General features: G+C 35.9%; 1 protein-coding gene across 8 annotated transcripts; it reads left to right on the top strand.

The window, feature by feature from the left end:
- Positions 1 to 108: 108 nt before the first annotated feature.
- On the top strand, positions 109 to 21,431 carry LOC127065584 (protein NDRG3). 8 transcript variants are annotated; one of them, XR_007782141.1, is made up of 11 exons: positions 111 to 587; positions 3,760 to 4,112; positions 6,002 to 6,055; positions 11,416 to 11,624; positions 12,159 to 12,279; positions 13,198 to 13,486; positions 14,689 to 14,958; positions 15,301 to 15,385; positions 17,902 to 17,946; positions 18,699 to 18,787; positions 19,215 to 19,432. XR_007782141.1 is itself a non-coding variant. In XM_050998122.1 (10 exons), exons 2-10 carry the CDS (start codon positions 3,898 to 3,900, stop codon positions 19,358 to 19,360), a joined length of 1,434 nt encoding a protein of 477 aa, XP_050854079.1. In that variant the 5' UTR covers positions 110 to 587; positions 3,760 to 3,897; the 3' UTR covers positions 19,361 to 21,431. The 8 variants fall into 8 exon arrangements, 6 of the variants coding, with proteins under 6 accessions (XP_050854096.1, XP_050854079.1, XP_050854134.1 ...); XM_050998122.1 differs by lacking the exon at positions 18,699 to 18,787 and having other exon boundaries at positions 110 to 587; positions 19,215 to 21,431; XM_050998148.1 differs by having other exon boundaries at positions 18,699 to 19,432.
- Positions 21,432 to 22,873: the final 1,442 nt, after the last annotated feature.

The raw sequence follows: 22,873 nt of genomic DNA, 5'->3' as shown, positions 1-22,873 counted from the left end.
CATGAATGGGCAGATGTCGAGAGACGGCCCGTAACCGGTTCGATCCGGTGTGTACCGCGCAGCTAAAGACGCGCATTTCATTGACCAGTCCGTGGTCGAAGCCGTGCGATCGAGCCAATAGTGATCGTGCGGTGCCTACGAGAACACGTTTCGGCTCGTCGGTCTCGTTCGCGGTACGTTCTCTGATACTGTACGTGGAAACATAAAACAAGAAAGAAAGAAAGAAAGAAAGACAGAGAGAGAGAGAGAGAAAGAGAGAGAGAAAGAGAGAGAGAGAGAGAGAGAGAGAGAGAGAGAGAGAGAGATAGAAATAGAGAGAAAGAAAGAAAGAGAATAAGAGAGAAGTAGTACAAAGGGAATCTCCATCTTTGCCTGTTGGTCGGGTAGTCGTCAAGGTCGAACGGAAGGGAAATCCGAGAGGGGAAGGAGAAACTCTCTTGGTCATCGTTATCGTCGTCATCGCCGTCGTTATTATCGTCGACTACTATCTCTTCATTTGGTCATTACCTATTTGAAGGAGCTCAAGGAAAGCTGCAACTCTTCTTCGGCAACAGCAGGATTCAGGGGCGAGAAGCGCGCAGGACGAGGTGAGTCATCGTCATCCTCGGTGGCGCCCTTCCTTTTACGATTTCAAAGAAAAGGAGGAAAAAATGATCTCGGGGCGATCGATCCTCGAACTTATCATTGCTCTTTATCGCTCTCTTTATCTTTCATATAAAGAAGTGAGATGGAGATGTAATATAGGTCCTAATTTTTCTTTGTTAAAATATCGCGTGTAACATTTGGGTACCTCAAAGGATTTAGGAGTCAAATAATCGGGAGTAGGTCACAATTAGGTCATTACTAGGTCGGTACTAGGTCGTAAATTAAAACGAAATATATAACGCTAGACAACGACGACACTGGCAACGATGATGGTAACGACGCTGACGATGATGACGACGACGACGCCGTTATACCACCGTCGGATTATTATTATGACGCCGTCACAGCCACCGCCGTCTGATGTCGTTCTCGCGCGAGTGGCGCTGCCAACCGAAGGCCGAGTCGCGCTAGATCGATCTGCTTCCTGTCCCATCGAATCGGGCTACTATTTTTCTTCGATCCCTTCTTATATATGTGTATATATATATATATATATATATATATATATATATATATATATATATACATTCGTTTTTTATACTAACGATGAAACCAAAAATTTATTTAAACTTTGTCTTGTTTGGCTTTTATTTTTATTTGTCATTTTTTTTGTTTATTTCTTTTCTAACGATTAATATTTTCGTTTAATAATTTAAAAAATCGTATTAATTTTAAAGAAAGAGATCGTTCGATACGAAAATTGAATTAATTTCAATACGAAAACGTTGAAACAGAAATATTTGAGATTACTCATATCATCGAAAGGTTCAATTGGAAATATCAGCTAACTAGATTTCGCGAAATTGTGCTCTCGTAGAACCGTTCCGATCGATTTTCTTTGCTTGTGCGTGCGACTCGTGCGACTTCCGTCGATGACGTCCAACGCTGTGAGAAGCGCAGCTGATTTCCCAGAAACATTCGAGGTCTCTCTTCGCGCTCCGAAGAAATTCTTTTTTAGCTATCTTACGTTAATTAAAAATAATTCACTTGCTATCTTAGAACGTTTTATTTAACAGACTTTTAATCGGTATCGTTATAAACGAAGACAAATTCGAAGATCGTACGATTGCATTCTTTATTTTCTTCTTTCTGTTTCTTTTTTTTTTTCCTTTTTTCTGTCAACTCTAGAACAAAATAGGTACGTACGTATTATGAGAAAAAGATCGAGGTTAGATGTTGGTTGTTCTAGTTATGCCGCCTATTACGTCGACGTCGACGTCGAGACGCCTTCGTGTTTCCAAAGAGATCGATGCGAAGCACGAAACCGTTCGTTATTTATCAGAGATGTGCAACCTACTTTTGTTTCTATTTTATTTTTAATCATACGTTTTAAATGATGGAAATACTTAGGAATGCATATTCCTTATAATAGCTTTTCGATGATAAAAACTGATAGATCGTATATGTTTATATACTCCGGTCGTAATCATTTTTATAACTGTCCTTTATCGCTTTTTCTTTCTAAACATTTAGATGGAAGAAGACAATACGATTCGCCGATAAAATCATTCGTCGGCATAGAGAAACATTAACGAAAAGTAATGGACACTCTATATAGATTCTTGTATATAGATTTTCACTGTATATGCAATAGGTTCTCGACGCGAGTGCGAGTGACGATAAGCTCGGAGTCCATTGTTCTAAACGAATCATAATATCGTAGGGACCTTAAGACATAGTCCGCAGGAATATAATCCATCCTTTGTTCCTATTCTATCCAACCACAAGCCCCTTTCGAACCTTCTATATTAAGATCTGGTGGATTAAAATTTTTGGTTTCATCGTTATAGCTGTTTACTAAGTAATAAATCGTTTACCAGTAATTCCTTTATTACATTTTATCGTATTTTAAATTTGTTCACTTGTATTTACGAGTTTTAATTATTAATAATGTACTTAAATTTTCGTATCGAATTAAAAAGATAATTTCTCACTTTTATATTTTTCTAAGTAACTGTTCTTTTAAAAAAATTATTTTGCGCAGTACACGTATTTAGCAGCTTTTCTAATAAAAATTTCAACGACGAGACAGGAAGAACGATTGATCTATTTTACGTACCCGAGTAACGACCACTTTGTTCTCCATTCGTTCGAGACATCACGCGTGAGCCGTTAACTTCGGAAAATGAACCGTTAACGTCGTCAAAGCAGCTATAATATTTTATATTCGATTATCGTAATAGAAGGTATAATATAACAACGAATAGGTTTGTTTCGATCGAAGAAGATTGAAATGAATGGAATCGATCGATCGATTTACGCGTTTAATATCATCCTTTATTCGTTTGTACGCATGCACGCGCTTTTTAGTATTTCATGCACGTAATCGGTGATTCGATAAAAAAAAACGTGTTTAAAAGAATCTCGATATATATTGCATCGATCATCTTTTTCATCTTAGCATGTTACGTATCGTCACGTTTTCCCGCGATGGTATACATATACTTACGTACATTATATATATATATATATATATATACACACACGCATAAAGACACACACACACGTATCAACGCACGGTGAGATACTTTGCAGTTAGCATGCTGCCGCGCATAATCCTATCGATGTGTGTATTATGACAGTCACGATGAGGTCAATGAGTCTTTTTTGCATGCCGTCTTTGCACCGTCTCATGCATCTATATATGTCCCTTACTTCTCTACTTTTCGTTCTAGCCCTTGTTGAATTCGTGCGAGGATCTTTTCTCGTTGCATCGATTTGCCAGCGTTTATATGTGTGTTAATTACGAAAAAGAATCTCATCAATTATCTAAGCAGCAAATGTTTTCGACAATCGCGAATATTATATTAACGATCTATAAATACAAGTTTCTGTATACAAATTTTATAGACAAGATTATTCCTCACGATTTATATATCATTCAAACGATAGGCCTAAAATTATATAATACATCGAACATTAAGTATTTAGATGAATCAACAAATAATTATTATTCGTCGATGCTTCGAAAATAAATCCAAGCACGAGAATGACGTTTTCTCCTTATCTTGGTTCTTCTTTCTTTTGTTCCTTTGCCTTCGTTCGTTTGCCTTGTTGACGTACGAAATTGGCATATTGACTTCGGGCACGCCTCTCTATCATCAACGAGAGAAGAGGAGAGAAGTGGAGAGGAAAGGAGCGGAGGGGAGGGGAGGGACTCGAAGCTACTCTTCGACGAAGACGTCGCGAGCTTAGCGGCTCATTTTTCGAAGGAGACGTTGTCATCGTGGGTGAGGAGAGGCGAGGAACGCCATGCCGGCAGGTATTGGCGCTTCGTACAGGTCGTTAGGCGACCTGGGCGAAGACGTTTACAAAAGCACGACGATCGTCGACCAGACCCAGAGCACCGGTCAAAGCGTACTCGAGAGTGTCAAGAAGGCTTTCAGCTTCGCTTCGCCTAAAGTGGAAATCAGGAAGAAGGATCCATTGATCGAGGATCGACGAGAAAGCGTCTCGATCGTATCAAGGTAATTTCATGTGAGATTACAGGGCAATGCTACTGACGATGGCGCTGCTGTTGGCGGTAATAATGACGGTGGTGATAATGGTAAACACAGGTGCTGGTCTAAAACTGTTTTGATGGAGGATACTTTCTATTTCTTTTCCTTTCCTTTTCTTTCCTTTTCTATTCTTTTCTTTTCTATTCTTTTCTTTTCTTTTCTTTTCTTTTCTATCCTTTCATCTTTCTGTTTCTTTCCTTTGTTCTTCGTGCCTCGAAACTGCGAGCTTCTTCTTATCGATCGATTGCTTTCACGAGAAAACAACACTCCACGCGAGTATCCCTAAAGTGGGTTCGAGGTCGAAGACATCGAAAGACGTCTTGGTTTGGGATTTGCTTTCTCTGTACTCGCCAGTTTTTTGCTGGGCGCAAAAGAAATCGATTACATCCTGATTTCGTATCGCTCTGAACGATAATTGTTTGTCTTTCGAACTATCTTGCAAAGGTAGATAAATCTATTATTGATCACGATGAAGATAATCTTTCTTGTCCCGATGACGATCGGAGAATTCTTTGAATATTCCAAGGAATCCAATAAGTAACACGAACTCTTAAAACTCTGATTTATCGAATGGCAAGACAAGAAATCTCGAAAGAAACTAACCTCGTTCGCGCGATAATCGAATCGATTCGGGCTCGAACTTAAAGTTCAAGCAAGGGACTTTAGCCAAATGGATAGTAGGAGTTTAGGACCGGAAGTTGCTGCCGCGACTATTGATCGGCCTCGACTAGAAAAGCAGGCCAGAAGGTAAGCCGCATCACGCGAGTCGAACAGAGAAAATACGAAGCTCCTTGCTTAATACGCTTCATACAACGCTTCGAACAATGCACGGCACGATTTATGCATGGCACACGTATATGGTCACCTTTACCATCATCCTTCGTTTCTTTATTTTTATCTGTTTTTCTCGATTTTTTATAGCTTTTAAAAAGCTTGCTTTCATCGTAGTCCCCTTCTCTCTATGTTTATTATTGGGCTTTGCACAAGTTGCTTGTTATTGTTACTGTTGTTGTTTTTCTATGGAGTAGCACGAATATACCCTTCTTTCTTTGTCCTTGCAACGCTCGAGTTGCGTCAGCGCGTCGTTTCGTGACGCGCGGCGGAAACGAGAACACGTTGCGGAACCGGCTCCTCGCTTTGAGGGACTTCGGGCGATCGACTCGAAAGATCGAGGCGTGGTCATGATGCCTCGAGGATGTCCACTTCAAGATGAGGTTTCATTACGTACGACGACGTTATTTTACTTTCGAAACTACAATTTTGAAAAACGTTTCTTCTTTGTAAACGGATAACATGATTCGTATGATAATTATTCAGTTCTTTTTTTTTCTTTTTTCTTTTCTTGCAAATAATATTCTTTCCAGCGCTCAAAACGTACAAAACTATCCGTTTTACAAAGTTTATGAACGAACGTGTTCAATTTTCAATGGACTTTTACATTTCACCTTTTCAACCACGTTCGCTTCGAACTCGATCAAACTCGGTCAACATTGCATTAAACTTTAGATCTCATTGAACTAACGTCCTTTAACTTTTCCTCATTTCCTGAGTTCTATCGACTGACCCAGTAGATCTCTACGAATTGATGCTCGGACTCGATCAAACAACGATTACTTTCTACGTGATCGATTTACTTAGATCAAAGTTCTCAAAATCGACGCGTGAAGTTTCGAAAGTAAAAAACAAATAAACGACATCGTAAGAAAGTCGAATTCCTAGATCATCTGATTGTGTCGATCCCCATGAAATTATGTCGATTGTGTTTTGTGATTTGTGTGATCGACGAGACGAAATTACGTGAGCAAAACCCCAGGGACCGGGTGTGTGTGATATTATTTGCCGCCATTTTGTTCTAGGGACAGAAACAAGATGCCGACCGCCGCCACCGCTGAGAAAACTGCACTTTTGGGGTAAGTTCGTTTGTGAGAAAGGTTCGACGAGAGAATGAATTTGGTTAATCTTCCTTGTAGTTGTTAACATCTTTCATATTAGGTACTGTTTTCTTCTTGCTCTTCGTCATTTCTGCTCTGGCCTAGTTCGAACATTGTCTAGAATTTGAGTAGCTTTAGCTCCCATTGTCAGTAAATGTATGTGTATATATATAAAGTAAAACAAAACAGCGTGAAATTTATTCGTATTATCCTTGAGCATTGACGATTTATCTAGATTTTGTCATCGGTCTATATTCTCTGATGGTTCTTCGACATTAATCTAAAGCTCGTCGCAAGGTATGATTTTTATTTATTAAGAAATCGTCATTGATTTCTGATATTTGTGATTCATGTTTACGATGAAAGAAAAGGGTCGCTCGACCTGAAAATATACTTTGTCAGAAATGAGATTTATTGACTTTTCATTTCTCTTTTAGAAATATCATACGATCGAATCAAGGTTTATCTGATACATGGAATATTATTCATTTGAAAAGCTAAATACGTTCAATCGATATAATTATTATTAACTTTGAATACACAGCGTTAACTTAATTTTAATGGTGTAAATACACCATTAATGCAACTATGCGTTAGGATGCAACGAGATGTTACAGATCTTTACCGTGTTATCGCGAAACGACCGACAAAGCACCTTTGTGGTCTGACTACTCTAATTAAGTCGACAAAGGATGGCGTTGAAGCAGCACGAGGATTTATTATTAAAGCGTACTCGTTAACAAGTTTACGATCGATCGGCACGCGTTGTCACATCATTAAGATACGATGAATTCATCGATTGCCATCCAGAAATCGTGATGTTAAATGCACGAACACACTTTATCATTCTCACGGTTATAAACCAATATTTTCCACTATGAAAAGTCGATAAGGATTAACCGTATTATTTTCATATCCTTTAAACTTTTCGGATGTGTTCAATTATATAATCTTGATTTGAAATAAAATTCTGAAAATGTTCTACTTTTAATAAGAATAAAAATAGATAGTAATAATGATAATAACAAAATTATCGCAGTCCCTCGAAGCAAAGTAATTAAGAATAATTATATATTAATATATCACAATATATGACAAGGACTCATTATATCTTTGGAAAGCTTCTGTTTTTTCGAATCTTGTTTCTTAATTATAAAATATACATACATACATACATACATACAAACATACATATATATATATAAACAGGAGTATTATTCATAGATTCGTTTTTATCGATTATAGATAAGATTAGATGTGATAATATTAAAAAAAAAGACAATTTTGAAGAAATATAATATATACATATAATATATATATATATATATATATATATATATATATATATTTCGAGAAAATAAGAAGACATCACGTTAGGTCATCACTCGTTCTACTTTCAGCCGAAAATTCGTTTAATGGAATTTGGCGAGAAGCCAGTTCCACCTGCATTCGTTGCTACAAGCTTTCTCTTTCTCTCTCTCTCTCTCTCTCTTTCTCTTTCTCTTTCTCTGAAGTTTAATTTATGTTTTCGCACGGTCGAGTCGATCGATAGTTTCTTCTACGTCATAAACGTTACTATATATCGAAAGTATTACGAACGTTTGATCATTTCCAAGATCGTACAAAAAAATCATCATTGATCGTATAGAGATCTCTATTCTGGAAGAGAGAAAAGGAACAAATTAATATAATGAAAAATAGAAGAAAAGAAAACTTTCGGTACTATCATGATTGATATTATTAAAGAGACGTCCTTGATCCAGATATCTCTTTATCGACGTTATTCGCAAGTCGTACTACGCGCGAACTAACCAGGATCGTATGAGTCATTTTGGTGAGTTAAAACGAAGCCTTGAACAGAACGTGTCGTTTAAATCTACCTTGTGATAGAGAGAAGAAAAGGAGAGCAGCTGACTGATAATGGAGGTAACGAACGCATGAAATTAATTTTTTTTAAGTACGATCGATCGTTTTTATAAATTGAAATGATCTCTTTCTCTCTCCACCTCTTTCTTTCTCTCGTTCTGGCCTCTTTTCATTTTTCTTTATTCGTTCGAATATTTGCTCCTGGCGACCTTCGTTAAAGTTTAATTTGCTTGAAACATAGTTTCTGTTCGATTGTCGCGCTCGAAATGGAAGAAAGAAAAAATAAATATAAATTGTCGCGTTTGGAATGGGGTATGGCTTTTTTTTTTTTGAACGTGTTATACATACGCATACGTATGTACATGTGTCATATATTCTTCGTGTTTTATGCATAAGTGCATGAATTATTTCTTTATTTATTCTCTCCCACCTTTTCTCTCTTTCTCTCTCTTGCTCTCTCCCTCTCTTATCTCTTTTATTTCAGAAGAAAATACGAGCTACCGATAAAACAGGATGTAAATCGATCCCCTTCTTTGCGGCATCATTTTACTTTTATGACTATACGTCGACTATGGTATAATAAAACCACAAAAAATCAGGTCCGGTTAATCGATCGATAAAAAGGATACCAAGGAGATATAAAATTACGGAATATCGTGTTCCCAAAGCCACCCATCTGTTTCTCGTGGTTAATACTCCTCTCAATCCTTTCTTTATACTTTCAAATTTAAAGAAAACGTGTTATAAGAAACAGAATGTAATAAGGAAAGAGAAAATAATAGTAATTTCATGTAGTACGATGGTTGATATCTTGTACGTCGTCATTTACACGTTATCGTCGACGTTCCGAAGTAAGTAGATGGAATACAAACCGGATTTAACTTTGACCGGAAATGAGAGTCTGACGTGTTCGAGATACGGAGAAGCACTTACGCATGTACCCCGTTTGATAGTGCTTGGAATGCTAACTAACTTGGCGTTGATAACTTTTATTTTTCATCTTTTATTTGCTGATACGAAAAGAACACGAAGAGAATAGTAAGAAAGAAAAATTACCAAATAATTTCTATGGGGAAACATTGTAAAAAATATCGTTCTATCGTGAAATTCCATTAAGAAATTAAAATATATAAAATGTCTTGCATAAGATAACGTTACAAACTGTTCTTATCGAAATATATGAAAATCTTAATAGAAAATATAGATAACGTTCTTCGTTTAATAGTAGTACTGTAAGAAATAAATTTTGTCCGTATTATACGATCAATCCTTCGAAAATGAAATCTAATGGAATAAAAGGTTTCAATGAAAATTGATTCGGGGTGTGTTTTTCTTTGAATTTCACGTTCCAGATTACGATTTCCATGTTCGTAACTCGACACAATGCAGTTCTCTTTATGGACGTATTGATCGTAGACTGTAGTCGCCATAAGGTGATATCTGTTTCCTTTGCTGCTTCGTCTGCCGATATCTTTCTACGAGTAACTCGTATTATTTCGAATAATTTATAGTATAATATATCTAAATATTATAACATAAATAACTTTATCAAAAAAGAAAAAAGAAAAAGGGAAATTGTTTCAGATTGAAAATGAAAGATTTACTAATTGATAAGTGACACGAAAGAAAATCGATTATTACAAAGACTAATTGCTAATAACGAACAAAGCAATAAAGTTAGAAAATAACACACGTAAGTGTTTAATCGGACATGATATTTAATAAAGTAGACAGCAAAGATAGCAAACGCTTCTCCCTGGGGACATAAAAGAGGATAGACGACCTTCTTCCCCACGAGCTTTGTCTGCTCGGTTTATACGAGGGGTGAGAGAAAAGCTATGTTACATCGTAATAAACTTCCAGAACAATTTGTTAAGTTTTATGAGAACATTTTCTCTATTCTACTACCTGACTATCTTATCCTTTGACATTTTCCTTGAAACAAGGAAGGTCTTTTAATTTTACGTTTTACCTAGAACGCTAGTCGCATGAAAGGGTCACGCGGGGTTCTTGACATTTTTCTAGGTAATTATATCGAGGTTACACGAACAAGGGAGACTTCAAAGACTCTACATAAATTCTTACGAATGTGGGTCGTTACCAGCCATGCAATTAAGACAAGTAAATTGCTTGTTATTAAACGTTTATATTTTCTTCTCTTTCCTGTTTTCTTTTTTTCTTTTTTTTTTTTTTAATTATTACTTCAATTTTGAATCTAGAAAACGTTCATACAGAGAATCAATTTTAAAAGAAATATTAATTACTCGAGAGGAAGTCTACGATTCTCGTAACTAACTATGCGCGCTCGTTAGAAAATAATTGTTCCAATGCGTTTTGTTCGAGTTTACTCCGTTCGACTGGGCGTGGTCTTCAGATCGATACCATAAAAAGATCAGACGAAAGCTCTATCTAGCATAGACACGTTCGTATCTCTATGTACCTTACGTACGCATCAACTTGTTTTTCTTATGATATTACGTGTTCTCATTCAGATACGCACAGGTGTATAGAGACTTTGAAAAAGCTTTTAATTGACTCGTTCCTTTTATTTTTACCTTTTGTCTCGTAAAACGATCCTGCGAAAATGGTGGCCAAGTTAAAAAAAGATTTGAATAGAAAAAGAAAAGAAAGGAAAAGAAAAAAAACATACAAGAGAAAAAAAATTATGTAAAAATTAATCCTTTGACGAGAAACGACTCGTTATACAACGAGGCCAGTAATTCAGCGAGTTATAATTTTGCTGGGTACATACCGCGTGGGGCAATTGCATATCGCGCGGCTTCGTTTAAGTGCACTTTCATGGTGCACGGTTAGGGTCTCGTGAACTCCGCTTGAGAACTTCGAAAGAGCTTGAAAATTAAAATATATCTAGACAATTCTAATGTGAGTTCTAACGTTTAGAAAAACAAACAGAAAATGACATCGCTTTTTCCAACATTTACTATCTTATCTTCTTGATAGGTCCATTTTTACAGAGACAAAGACGAAATTCCGTTTGTGTATAATGTATGTATTATACATAGTACTTTGCCGTTATCAGTGAAATCGGTTGGAGCCACGAATGTAAACATACATAATATCGATAGTCTACGATATGTTTTCCGCAGTGTACTTCATTGTATTCGTTAAAATTAATATAATATATAATAAGCTATCAACAAATACAAGTGATCTCTTTATTTTATTTTATTTTATTTTTTTTTTTTAATAACGAAGAAAAAAGATATTTATTCTCATTTACATGCGATGTAGTTTATAAAGTAATCAAAGTTTTCTTTGATATATTGAACTTATAAACGAATATTTTTCTTTTCATCGAAAACAATATAGAAACGTTATATATATAAAAATCTGTCGACTACGATCGTCGAATATTTTTTTTCATTATCTTCCATGAAACGTACATATATCCAACGAACGATGTTTCATTTATTTAAACTTGTATAATCAAGAGAATTCTTTTTCATGCGCAGCACGATGCCTTCGTGCATGCGAGATAGTATGGACGATATCGAGCTGAAGAATATTCAGCTACAGTTTCCGGCGCTGAGGTATTTGTCGAGAGACGATAGTTCCGTACGAGAAGAAAGAGTAGAAACCGATAAAGGTAGTCTGCTTGTTGCCGTACAAGGAAACCAGGCAAAACCAGCGATCCTCACCTACCACGATTTAGGCCTTAATTGTGAGTATCGAAGAAAATTTCAAAATTATTTTTCTCGTTCTTCGTTTGGAAAGGTTAAGTTGATTGTCAAGAAAAAGAAAAAAAGAAAAATAAGAAAAGAGAAAAAAAATGAAGCCGTCTTCTTGCAAGATAATCGATATTTTTACCGTCGTCTATAAAATATCTACGTTCGCGTGGTACATCATGATAATAACCTGGCAACTTTCCAAGGGCAAACTTTTCAGATTTGTAGCATAAAAGATTTATTTGAAACAACGTACATTATTTTTGAAAATAATGTTCTATTATTACTACTAAATTATTTTTTACAGACAAAAAGAAAAAGAATTAGGAAAATTGTATTTAATTACTCTATTGATAAAAGAAAATTACATGATAGTTTAATCGTAATAGAAATAAATTAAATTAATTGCTTATAGACATACGTAAGACGTATAGTAAGATATGCATCATAAAACGACTTTGTCGGTACGATATTTAACAAGCAAAATTTCTTTTTTACGACTTTTATCGAACGAAATTTCGTTGTTTTAGATATCTCGAGCTTCCAAGCATTCTTCAATTACATCGACATGCGCGTCCTTCTTGAAAATTTTTGCGTCTATCACGTTAACGCACCTGGTCAAGAGGAAAATGCACCGGCACTCCAGGAGGAGTGAGTATACATACAGAGTATATACATACGTGTATAATTATGTTTACGATAATAATGAAAAACATGTTTCGTCAAAGAAGCATATAGACACTTTCCGTCTCGCGAAAGTAGTATTCTCGTTTTACGGGTACGCCTACATATGTACGAAACAATAAAGTCTCTTGATGGTGCTAACGAAGTTGCTAATTAAAAACGGATTATCACAGATACGGGACTATGGAAAGCAGTACTTGCTTACATTTACACGTGTGCCTTATATATCTCGTATTCTACTTTGTAATATGACGCTCGTAGTCATGATTAGTTGAAAAGATAGTTCGTGGGAGAATTTAATTAACGCGATAATCAATGACCTTATTAACGTTCTAATTAATCGAAGCCCTGAAGTATAACCTGCTTTCGTTTCATTTTCTATTGATATCGTTCTCGATGCCTTCTTCTTTTGATCTTTCCATTCTTTATATAGAAATAAACATATATATATATATATATATATATATATATATATACACATATATAATCTACATTATATATATATATGTTTGTTTATTGAATGAAAAAATGACTACGTAACGTGAATCGTAATAATTATATAGCAAAAAAAGACTAAGATACGTCGTAATTCTGTCGCACGAATCGAGATAGAAAATTATGTAACGAGCAATGCTGATGTCTGTACACGCGGTAGTTTGAACTATTACTACATTCTGCCACATTCTCTTTCGCGTGCCAAGTTCAACGAGAACGTATAGAATGATTCAATTGAACGAGTTTTCTTCGAAATCTTTCGTCAAAGTATAAAGCCATTAATTTAAAAAGATTTCGTAGACGATAAATTTTTATCAATGATGTAGTTTCTCATACTAATGAAACAAATTATTAGATAAGTTTTCTAAAAATTTTTCTTTTTTATTATAGTTACGTTTATCCGTCTATGGAAGAGTTAGCAGAACAATTGCTCTTTGTTCTCGGCCATTTTACTTTGAGATCTGTCATTGGTTTCGGGGTTGGTGCGGGAGCCAATATATTGGCTAGATTTGCACTTGCACATCCAGAAAAGGTCAACGCACTGTGCTTGATCAATTGCGTATCTACGCAAGCAGGATGGATCGAATGGGGTTACCAGAAGCTCAACGTACGTCATCTGAGGTCACAGGGAATGACGCAGAGCGTCCTTGATTATCTCATGTGGCATCATTTTGGCAGGGTAAGATGTTTTACGTAATACACATTCAATGAAACTATATCGAAGCAGAAAGATTTTTATTAAGATTGTCACATTTACGATATTATAATTTATCAAACAACGTTTTTATATATTGGATTAAGTAACAAATGAATTTAATTAAGCAGTTTATTAAATAAAGTAAAAATTGCTTTTAATGTTTATTAATATTTTATAATTTATCATTGTATATAACTATTATAAATTATAGTTTATAACGATATCAATTTGCCCAATGCAAAACTGTTGTAAATTAGAAATTGTAGTTTATAACGACATTGATACGTCTATTAATCCAATAGTTATTATTAAAAAAACGAACTGCCTCGATATACTTCGCAATTAATCTCATTCAAAATAACTCTTTTACTATATATACGTACCTCTATATATATATATATATATATATATATATATACACATATATAGAGGTATATATCATAATAGCGTGATCGTTTATAGTTAAACTTCTCCTTGAGAGATTTATTCGATAGACACGCGTGCCATTTGACTAAACTCAAACGCTCGATGCTTCGTCGAGTCGATCAAGCGGACGACGTTCGGGTGAAAGCGTACAAGGAATTATCGATGACAAAGCTTCGAGCTCCTTCAACAGCATTCGCTCGTGAACGCATCTATACGAGGCGAGAAATTGGATTAGCGCGTCAGCAGCAATTTCGTCGCCCTTATTATGCAACACGTAGCTTCTTAATAGGTTTACCAGTTATAACGTAGAGTATAGATATATTTAGTGAAGAAGAAGAAAAGGAAGAAGAAGAAGAAGGAGAAAAAGAAAACGAATAAAAAGAACAACGAGAAAGGAAAGAGAAGAAAACTTGCGCTTAAATATTGTCATGACGAGTACATGCACGTATATATGTACATGATAAAAGAGAAACTCAATTTGTTGATGATCATTAAGTCAAACTCGAAAGTTACATCGACGGAGCCCTTTTTACTTAAGATTTCTCCTTAACAACCGTACCGTTCCAATTTTCGTTTACTTTTTATATCGTTATGGAATGGAGAAGGGAAAGAGAAACCCAAGAGTTCCACGAATCGATTCGTTCGAAGATCGTAATGATCGTACGAAGAACCGGAGAGTTAATGATCGAACGATTATAAGGAATTGACTATATCGATAAGAATTTTTAATTGATCCCGTTTCTTTTTTTATTTTTCAGGGTACAGAAGAAAGAAACCACGATCTCGTTCAAGTCTACAAGAATTATTTCGAGCATCGCGTAAATCCAATAAATCTAGCATTGTTCATCGACAGTTACGTGCGGCGTACTGATTTGAACATCACCAGAGAACTGGATCCTACGCGCAAGAAGGAAGGATTGACGCTTAGCGTACCAGTAATGAACATCACGGGTGCTCTGAGTCCGCACGTGGACGACACGGTCACGTTAAATGGACGGTTAGATCCAACGAACAGCACCTGGATGAAGGTGAGAATTCTCGAACGTATCGAATAATCGGCTTTCCGTGAATCTGGAGCAAGTACCTACCTAAGGCTAGCCGAATTCCAATGGTTTGATCTCTTTCTCCAGTGTAGCATACCATCGTGCGAAATCCATTTAAACCGCAAGCTCGTAACACAGTAGTGTTTCCCGTATGTACATACATACAAGTTACGTACATGTACGTAGATACATAAAGTAAACACCTGCTTGTTTCTCATTAAATTCGAGATTCGTATTCGATCGCGCCGCATAAGCTCGATTTTAACTTTCACTTTCGATCTCTTTTCGAAAGATTCATTCGACCAAACCACTACCCGATATTTTCAGATCTCCGATTGCGGTATGGTGCTCGAGGAACAACCGGGCAAAGTAAGCGAGGCCTTTCGACTGTTTCTTCAAGGCGAAGGATATGGTAAGTGAGTGCCGTCGCGAAAAACAAGTTAGAATTAAAATTAACAAGAATATAATTCGGTAATCCTCATCGATCTTCATCCATTCGACCGTACCGCACACGCGCAGGCATACTTCATAGGTGAATTGCACGTGACCGTCTGGTAGCGGGGAAAAATTTGCCTGTTACCTGCATTTTACTGCCCCTGAGAACAGAACGCGGAGACTCGCAAAGGATCGAGAAACTTCTGAGGACTCCCTTTTTTCAAGGCGCACTCGAATATCGATCGGGAGTTTCTGTAAATAGCTCGTACAAACACATACATACATACATATGCATATGTATATCGTATACGCCCATACGGCATCGATCGAACTTTATCTTTTTCTTTTTCTTTTTTATACACCAGATGGTCCCGTATTTGCTTGAAGAAATATTTCTCCACGAGTTGTATCAAAGAGAGGAAAGTTAATTCGTGAACATTCGTAGTCCTAAGTTTGTTTCCATCATCGATTGGTATAGATCGTATCGTATCGCTATCAGTATTTTTGGCCTAAAGAGAGTAGTATTGTACTGTAGATATGTAGTACAGCGTATCTACGATAACGACCATTGACTATCCTTTACTCTCGCGTTCCTCGATAACTTTAAAGATCGTTGACCAACGAACTTACGCTTTTAGAACACGGACGTACTCAGTATATCGAAAAGTTTTCATTGTGCGGATATAGTACGTCTAAGTTTATTTCATATTTTGTTAAAACAGATGCCAGAGATAAAATGTAAGAAATAATTTCGCTAAAAGCGTCCAGCTCGTTAGAGTCGTCAAGATTTTTGAAGGTTACTCCTAAATTTCCGAATAGAAGTTATCCTTAGGACGATTTTAAGGCGTTAAGTTCGATAACGAAACGTTTTGATTAGAATTTTTATTTTAATATCCGCTTTTGCAAGTGCAATCTTCACGTATAACATATTTTCATTTTGGTTTGTTATAAAAGAAAAGAAAAAAAGAACGTGTGATACGCGTATAAGAATCAAATCTATAGTACGCAAAGGTAGTGGAAATGAGCAACTTTCGAATTTTTTCTTTCGTTTTTGGCTTTTTGATCGCAGAAACACTAGCACCTGTCACAGAACACATAGCAGCTTTTTTTTTAAATCTCTATCGGTCGATGTCGACTAACGACACATCGTTTTACGATCTAATTCGTGATTAGATGTTTCTTTTATCGGTATGACGCCATTCGCTCTTTTTGATCATTTTCAAATGAATAGCGTACGCGTAAGCCAAGCAAATTGAAATGAGTTTGAGTTTGATATGATGGACTATGCAATAGTTAGAAAATCTGCGAATGCTACCCAGTACGCCCAAGCTGTTGTTAAATGCCAATTTCGGTTGATTATCTCTGTCATCGTCATCATCGCCATTATCGCCATCATCGTCATCGTCATCATCGTCATCGTCGTCATCGTCATCGTCGTTAATTATTGTTGTTGTTACGATTTTCACTATTATAATTCGCGTAAAGGTTTCATGTTGTATCAATGAGGGGATGTCCATCGCGCTTGGATCTTCGTGTTTTGAAGCTTTACGCTTGACAATATTGCGGCTAATTGGAAAATTACAAAAAAAAAGCTTATATGTGATGCTTTTATCGTTATCGAAAAGTAATTGAAAATCGTTTGGTCGACATCGTTGATATATAGCATGATTTTGAGAGAAATACCAAGATCCAACTAGGTCCTTGATCATGTACTCTGTCCCGGCTAATCACCGGCTCGACTTGATAAATAAAAGAGTATTTAAAAAGGAAAGAATCAAGTGAATTCGTTTTTGCGTCTCACCACCATTATCATTTTGTTTTTTGTGAGGTTCTTAAGAAAGAAAAAAAAATTATACTAACAAACAAATAAACAAATATATATATATATATATAAAAAAGAAAAGAGAAACAAAAGGCAAATGAAAAAAGTACTTGTTCACCAACTTGCGCCTTTATTTCCCACGCGTCTCGGATCGATCGAGTGGTACGTATCTATTATATCAGATCTAAGCAGAATAGATGATAGATTAGTTCCCGCTTTTTAGCTTTTTTTTTCTCCTTAATTTTTGCTAAGATCGCGTCAGCTGTGTGCGCCTTAAGTAACACACTTTTAATTAGAAATAATGTGATGTTTCTAAAGAGATACACGTAAAAAAGTTTAGGTAAAAAATAAAAATGCTTTTCTTCGTCACCGCTCATATCCATTTTGTAAGATACGACTTGTACTTGTTAAATATGTATTTTTAATCTACATGTTTTACTTACTGCGTAAGACTATAAATTTTTGCATAATAGTTTTGGATATGAGCCAGATGAGGAATCAAGCTTGTTTTGCTTTCACGTACTGATACATTATAATTGATTTATTCTTGTATCGGACTTTTTTTTTTAAGAAGTAAATTTGAAAAAATTTGCTTCGTGCTCGTAATAGTTCGTAACCAGTATGACAAATTTGACGTTTAAATGACTTTGTTGTTTTTTTATGCGTTTTAGCGGTGAGATCCTCGCGGAAGCCCGTGACGCCGACAACACCCGAAGGTAATTGTAATTAGGAATTGAAGGTCGCAAGGAGTCGAGCGCGCAGTTGGTCAATTAGGCCACATCTATGTGTTAAGTAAGTCGGAATTTAAACTTTTATCGGAAAGTATGATAAAGAGAGAGGGAGAGAGACTAATTGGCGATTATTGTATTTTCGATAACAAATTGGGTAACCTGGGCTGCGTTTGTTGAGAGAAAATCTTGTGAAATATTGAAACTAACCACCAGCTTTTCTTTTGGTATCACACTACTACTTTTTGCGAATTTGGAACTACGTGTAATATCTTCTAGTTGTTTGAGATTCTTAATCCTTAAATTTATCAAAATAATCGATCACATTTCTAACTATCTTTTCTTTTGTTGCATATAACGAACTAATTACAATTTTGTTAAACTCTACATCTCCTCCACGTCCTCTAATTATATGCATATGTTACTTTCTACTTAACCATCATAAATGTTGAGACTATTTTTCACGAGCGAATTCGTAAAGAAAACGAAAGATTCTGAAGCGTTAAAAAATTGTTGAAATAATTATATGAGATGTATAAAAAAATTAACTCTCGACCAACGAATTCGCTCGTTCAACTGAAACGTTTATCAATAGTCGGTATGAGAGAAAATGTCTTACCGATGATCGATAAATCAGAGCTCTATACAATCGAGTTACGTCACAAAAGTGGCAGCAATCGACTTTTTGCGCTATCTTCTCGTGCAGGTGATTTGTAAATTAGAATTTTTATGTTGTGCAGAGAAAAAGCGTCTCTTGTTGTAGCGGCACATACCGATGGTAGGACCTCGGAATAATCTTTATCTATGAAAGAAAGAACACCGCATCTGGGTAGTAGAATATTTCAGTTTGTGCAAAATCACATTGTGTCCTGCTATACGCACATTAATAAACACACAGACACACAAACACACACACACACACACATAGACACACACACGAACGCGCGCGCGACATGATACACAAACACACATAAACGCGAAAAATCCAACACTGTACGATCACCAACGATACATTCAACTCTCTACTTTTACTTTGCATGCGTGCTTGCCACTTTGATTTTTTTACTTTCATTCTTCGATCGATGATTATTTATTTCGCGTGTATCTCTTATGTATTCGAACAAGGAAAGAGAACGCGCGAGTCATGGCTGATCGGATTACTAAAAGCAGTGTTCTCACGAGGAAGAACGAAAAAAAAAGTATCGACATAACGATAAAGACAATTTAAAAAATGTGCACTGATTTTTCTATTTCAGTGGCCCCACTTTCGCCATTGAAGATGGCCGACTATAGATTGGCCTCTCTCGAAGGACTGAATCATGTTTGCAGCAAGAAAATCGATTGGCCTACAGCGACTATACACATCACCGAGAATCCCATATCGGAAGCGGTGGTTTGCTAAACGTTTCTCGATGAACCACAACCACCTCCGTTGATTTCTTTTTAAATAATAAGACCTACCTAATCGACGATAGATCATATGACACGACGACGATAAATAACTTCAAGGTTTCGTCGAAGCAACGATCGTCGTGGCATTCGTTTTAATTTCCTTTCGAGGTGGTATCGCACTACACTCTTTTCGACTGCGACTTCAGTTTAGTTCGATCCTATTACCCGTTCCTTTTGCTTTCGTCTTTTTTATTCTTATAATTAATTTTCACAATTTTTATCTTAAACAAAAGTTAGTCGATATAACTATTATACGACGCTGCGTTGTTTTACAAAAAGGAGAAAGAAGCAAAAAAGATAAAAAGAAAGAGGGGAGAGAGAGAGAGAGAGAGAGAGAGAGAGAGAGAGAGAGAGAGAAAGAAAGGAAGAAAGAAAGAAAAAGAGAAATATTTATTATCAAGTAATTTCCAATGTTGCATTTTTAAAAAAGTGACTGATCACAAATTTTCTAATGTTAAGAGGGCGAAACAAATAACTAATTAAAAAGTTAACGAGTTCGTATAATTTTAAAATCGATGTTGAATATTTTAATGGTGATTTTAAACAATGAACATTTTTATTATTAAAATTTTAAGACGTTGTTACGACGCCTTTAAAAAAGGAAGAAAAAACACACTATACTTCTACGATAATTCGACGACACCCATTGTCGTCGTGAACAAAACTAACAGCGACGACAATATCGTAAGGGGCGAGATTTTTAACAAAAAATCAAGTCAATCAGTAAAAACAAAGCATCATCGAATGTTCATGAATAATCGCGGGTAAGATAATTTTTTCGTGAATCTACGAGCACACAACGAATTCGCGACTTTTACACCGAGGAAAATTTTACAAGCCGTTGAAGGAAGATTAAACGGTATTATTTAGCGTGCATATCGAGGCACGAAAATGAACAAATTTTCTTTATAACGTTGTCGTCATAAATTATGCCGACATTTACGGACGGTATGAAATTTATGCAGATACACAAAAAGCAACCAAGACTCGCAATATGATATTATTTCATTCACAAGTACTATTAATAAATACACAAACACACTGACGCACATAAACACATACACGTTTACACACGGACACACATACACACACTCACACACACACATATATATACAAAAATACATACATGCGTAAAAAGAAATCAAAATAATGAAAAGAAAAGAAGAAATAATACGGTGGCACTGTACAGAAAAAAAGAACAAATGAGCAAATCGCGCTTTTCCGAGACTGAAATCCATCAACAGCCGTGTCTATCGATTTTTTTCGAAGGAAGAAACGATCGATAAGTCGTTTCAATAGAAATCAAGATATAGTACGTGAAAGCATAATAATGTTTCGTCGTTGGTAGTAAAAAAATTTCAGACGATAATGCGGAAAAATAATAAAAAAAAAAAAAAGAAAAAAACAACGATGGATGCTGCTAATTAGCTGCCTCAAAGTGTCCTCGGAGAGAGTTCGTTCGCTATATTACTCGTCGTCCATTGGCCTAAGGATGAAATCGAAGGATCTAAGAAACAAGTCGATCGACCGTACAATCGACTCGTCTTCTTTCGTCGAATTTTCGTCGGACTTTTCGCGATTTAGGTGCTGATAAGGAGGACAAAATCTTCGCGTTTTACAAAAAAATTCTTTTGAGAACGGATCGGTGTAGAATTTATGTTGCTGCCGGTTCTAGAAGAAGATTTTCCATCGATCCTTTTTCCCTGCCATAAAAAGGCATTATGGAAAGAGAAAGAGAGAGAGAGAGAGAGAGAGAGAGAGAGAGAGAGAGAGAGAGAGAGAGAGAGAACAAGAGAGAACGAGAGAGAACGAGATATGTACACGCGTTTACGTTCGTGCACCGTTCGCACCATTTTATTATTTTATTTTGAAGCGTATATGTAATAGATACACATAGAGAAAAAAAAATGGCGATGAATGATGTGCGTTTGAGTGCGAGGATGTACGTGTAGAAAGAAAAACCATAGTAGAAGAGTATATTTGATAGGTAGTCGTTAAAGGAAATAAATAAGTCAAAAAGATTTGGTTTGGTACATCCGCATGGTTCTACCTGGCTTTTTCAAGCCTCTAGCGTGATATGATAAGACGTGCCTGCTACATGATGTTGTACTACGTAGCTTTCGAAAGTTCCACTCCGCCTTTAGTTTTGTATGTGATGAGATTCCTTCCGATTTTCTCTGTATCCGATTTTCTCGTATCTTTGTGCGTTCACCTTTGTGGTAGGTGAGAATATCGAACGAGCCCCATCGCTTTTCTACCGTCTCACGTTTAATCGGACGATCGGAGTATTGTGAAACATACTCAAGGAAGAATAACAAACGGGCATTTTTATTTCTATTCTGTGTATATCTGATGAAAATTTTGTTATTCCAACCTGATAAAAATAAATGAAAAGATAATAATATATATATTTTTTTTCTTTTGTTTTCGTAGCGATGATAGATCGTCGAGGCACAAAGAAACGAGAAAACTATAAAAATACTAAAAAGATTTCGAGGATAAGACTTAGTCGCTCCACGTAGACGAGAAAGTTTATAACGAGAAACCGGATATATGTATGTATAATAGGTGTATGTATATCTATGACGCGTTGTTTAGACTGTCGCGAAAAAAATAGTATACAGCTTAATATTAGAGAAGTTCGCGGCTCGATTCGCGAGAATTGAAAAGGATACACACGCATTAAAAAAATTGCTAACGTGAGCTCTAAGTAAGTAAGGATAACGTAGCCTCTAAGGACTACCGATACACCGCCAATAATATACGTATATACCCTACGTTCCCGTATTATTTCTCACTCTTCGTTATCAAAGATTCAAGCCGACTGTTAGATTAATCGCGTACTAGAACGGATCATTCGAAATTACGATTAGACTACCGAGATATATATATATATATATATACATATATATAAATACCTGCATTCTATTAAACATATCGACGAAGGAGAATTCGGCGAACGCTGCTCTTTAAATTTTCGATCGTCGGTCCGATCTCTTAACGATACGGTTCTTCGTCAAGAAAATCTTCTCGGAGTGCATATCAGTAACGTATGTATAACACAATTGGAAATGATATCTCGTAGATGAAACGAAACGAAACGAAAGAAAAATTGAAAAAAAAAGAAAACGCAAAAGAAAACTGAAAAAAATTTCCTTCGTGGATCAATGAGTATATATATTACTCAATTTTGCGTACGTCACGACGAATCGTAGTTTACTATATTAGTTTCTTTCATATTATGAGATTTTATCTCATATTGTACGATTCAACGATTCGGATTTGAAAAAGGACCGAAAATAAAATATAAAACGTCTTTTCATAGGATCGATCGTTTTCATCCGTCGATACGATCTTGCGCGAGATCGTTCAATGCGCGACGAGATTAAATATTTTATGTTTCCTTTCTTTCTTTCTTTTCTTTTTCGTTTTTTTTTTTTTATTTCTTTTATTTCAGTTGAAT

Source organism: Vespula vulgaris, chromosome 1 (genome assembly GCF_905475345.1).
Source record: "Vespula vulgaris chromosome 1, iyVesVulg1.1, whole genome shotgun sequence".
In the NCBI taxonomy this organism is placed as follows: domain Eukaryota; kingdom Metazoa; phylum Arthropoda; class Insecta; order Hymenoptera; family Vespidae; genus Vespula; species Vespula vulgaris.
Note: the sequence above shows the minus strand (reverse complement) of the source record. Positions and strands in the feature narration are given on the sequence as shown.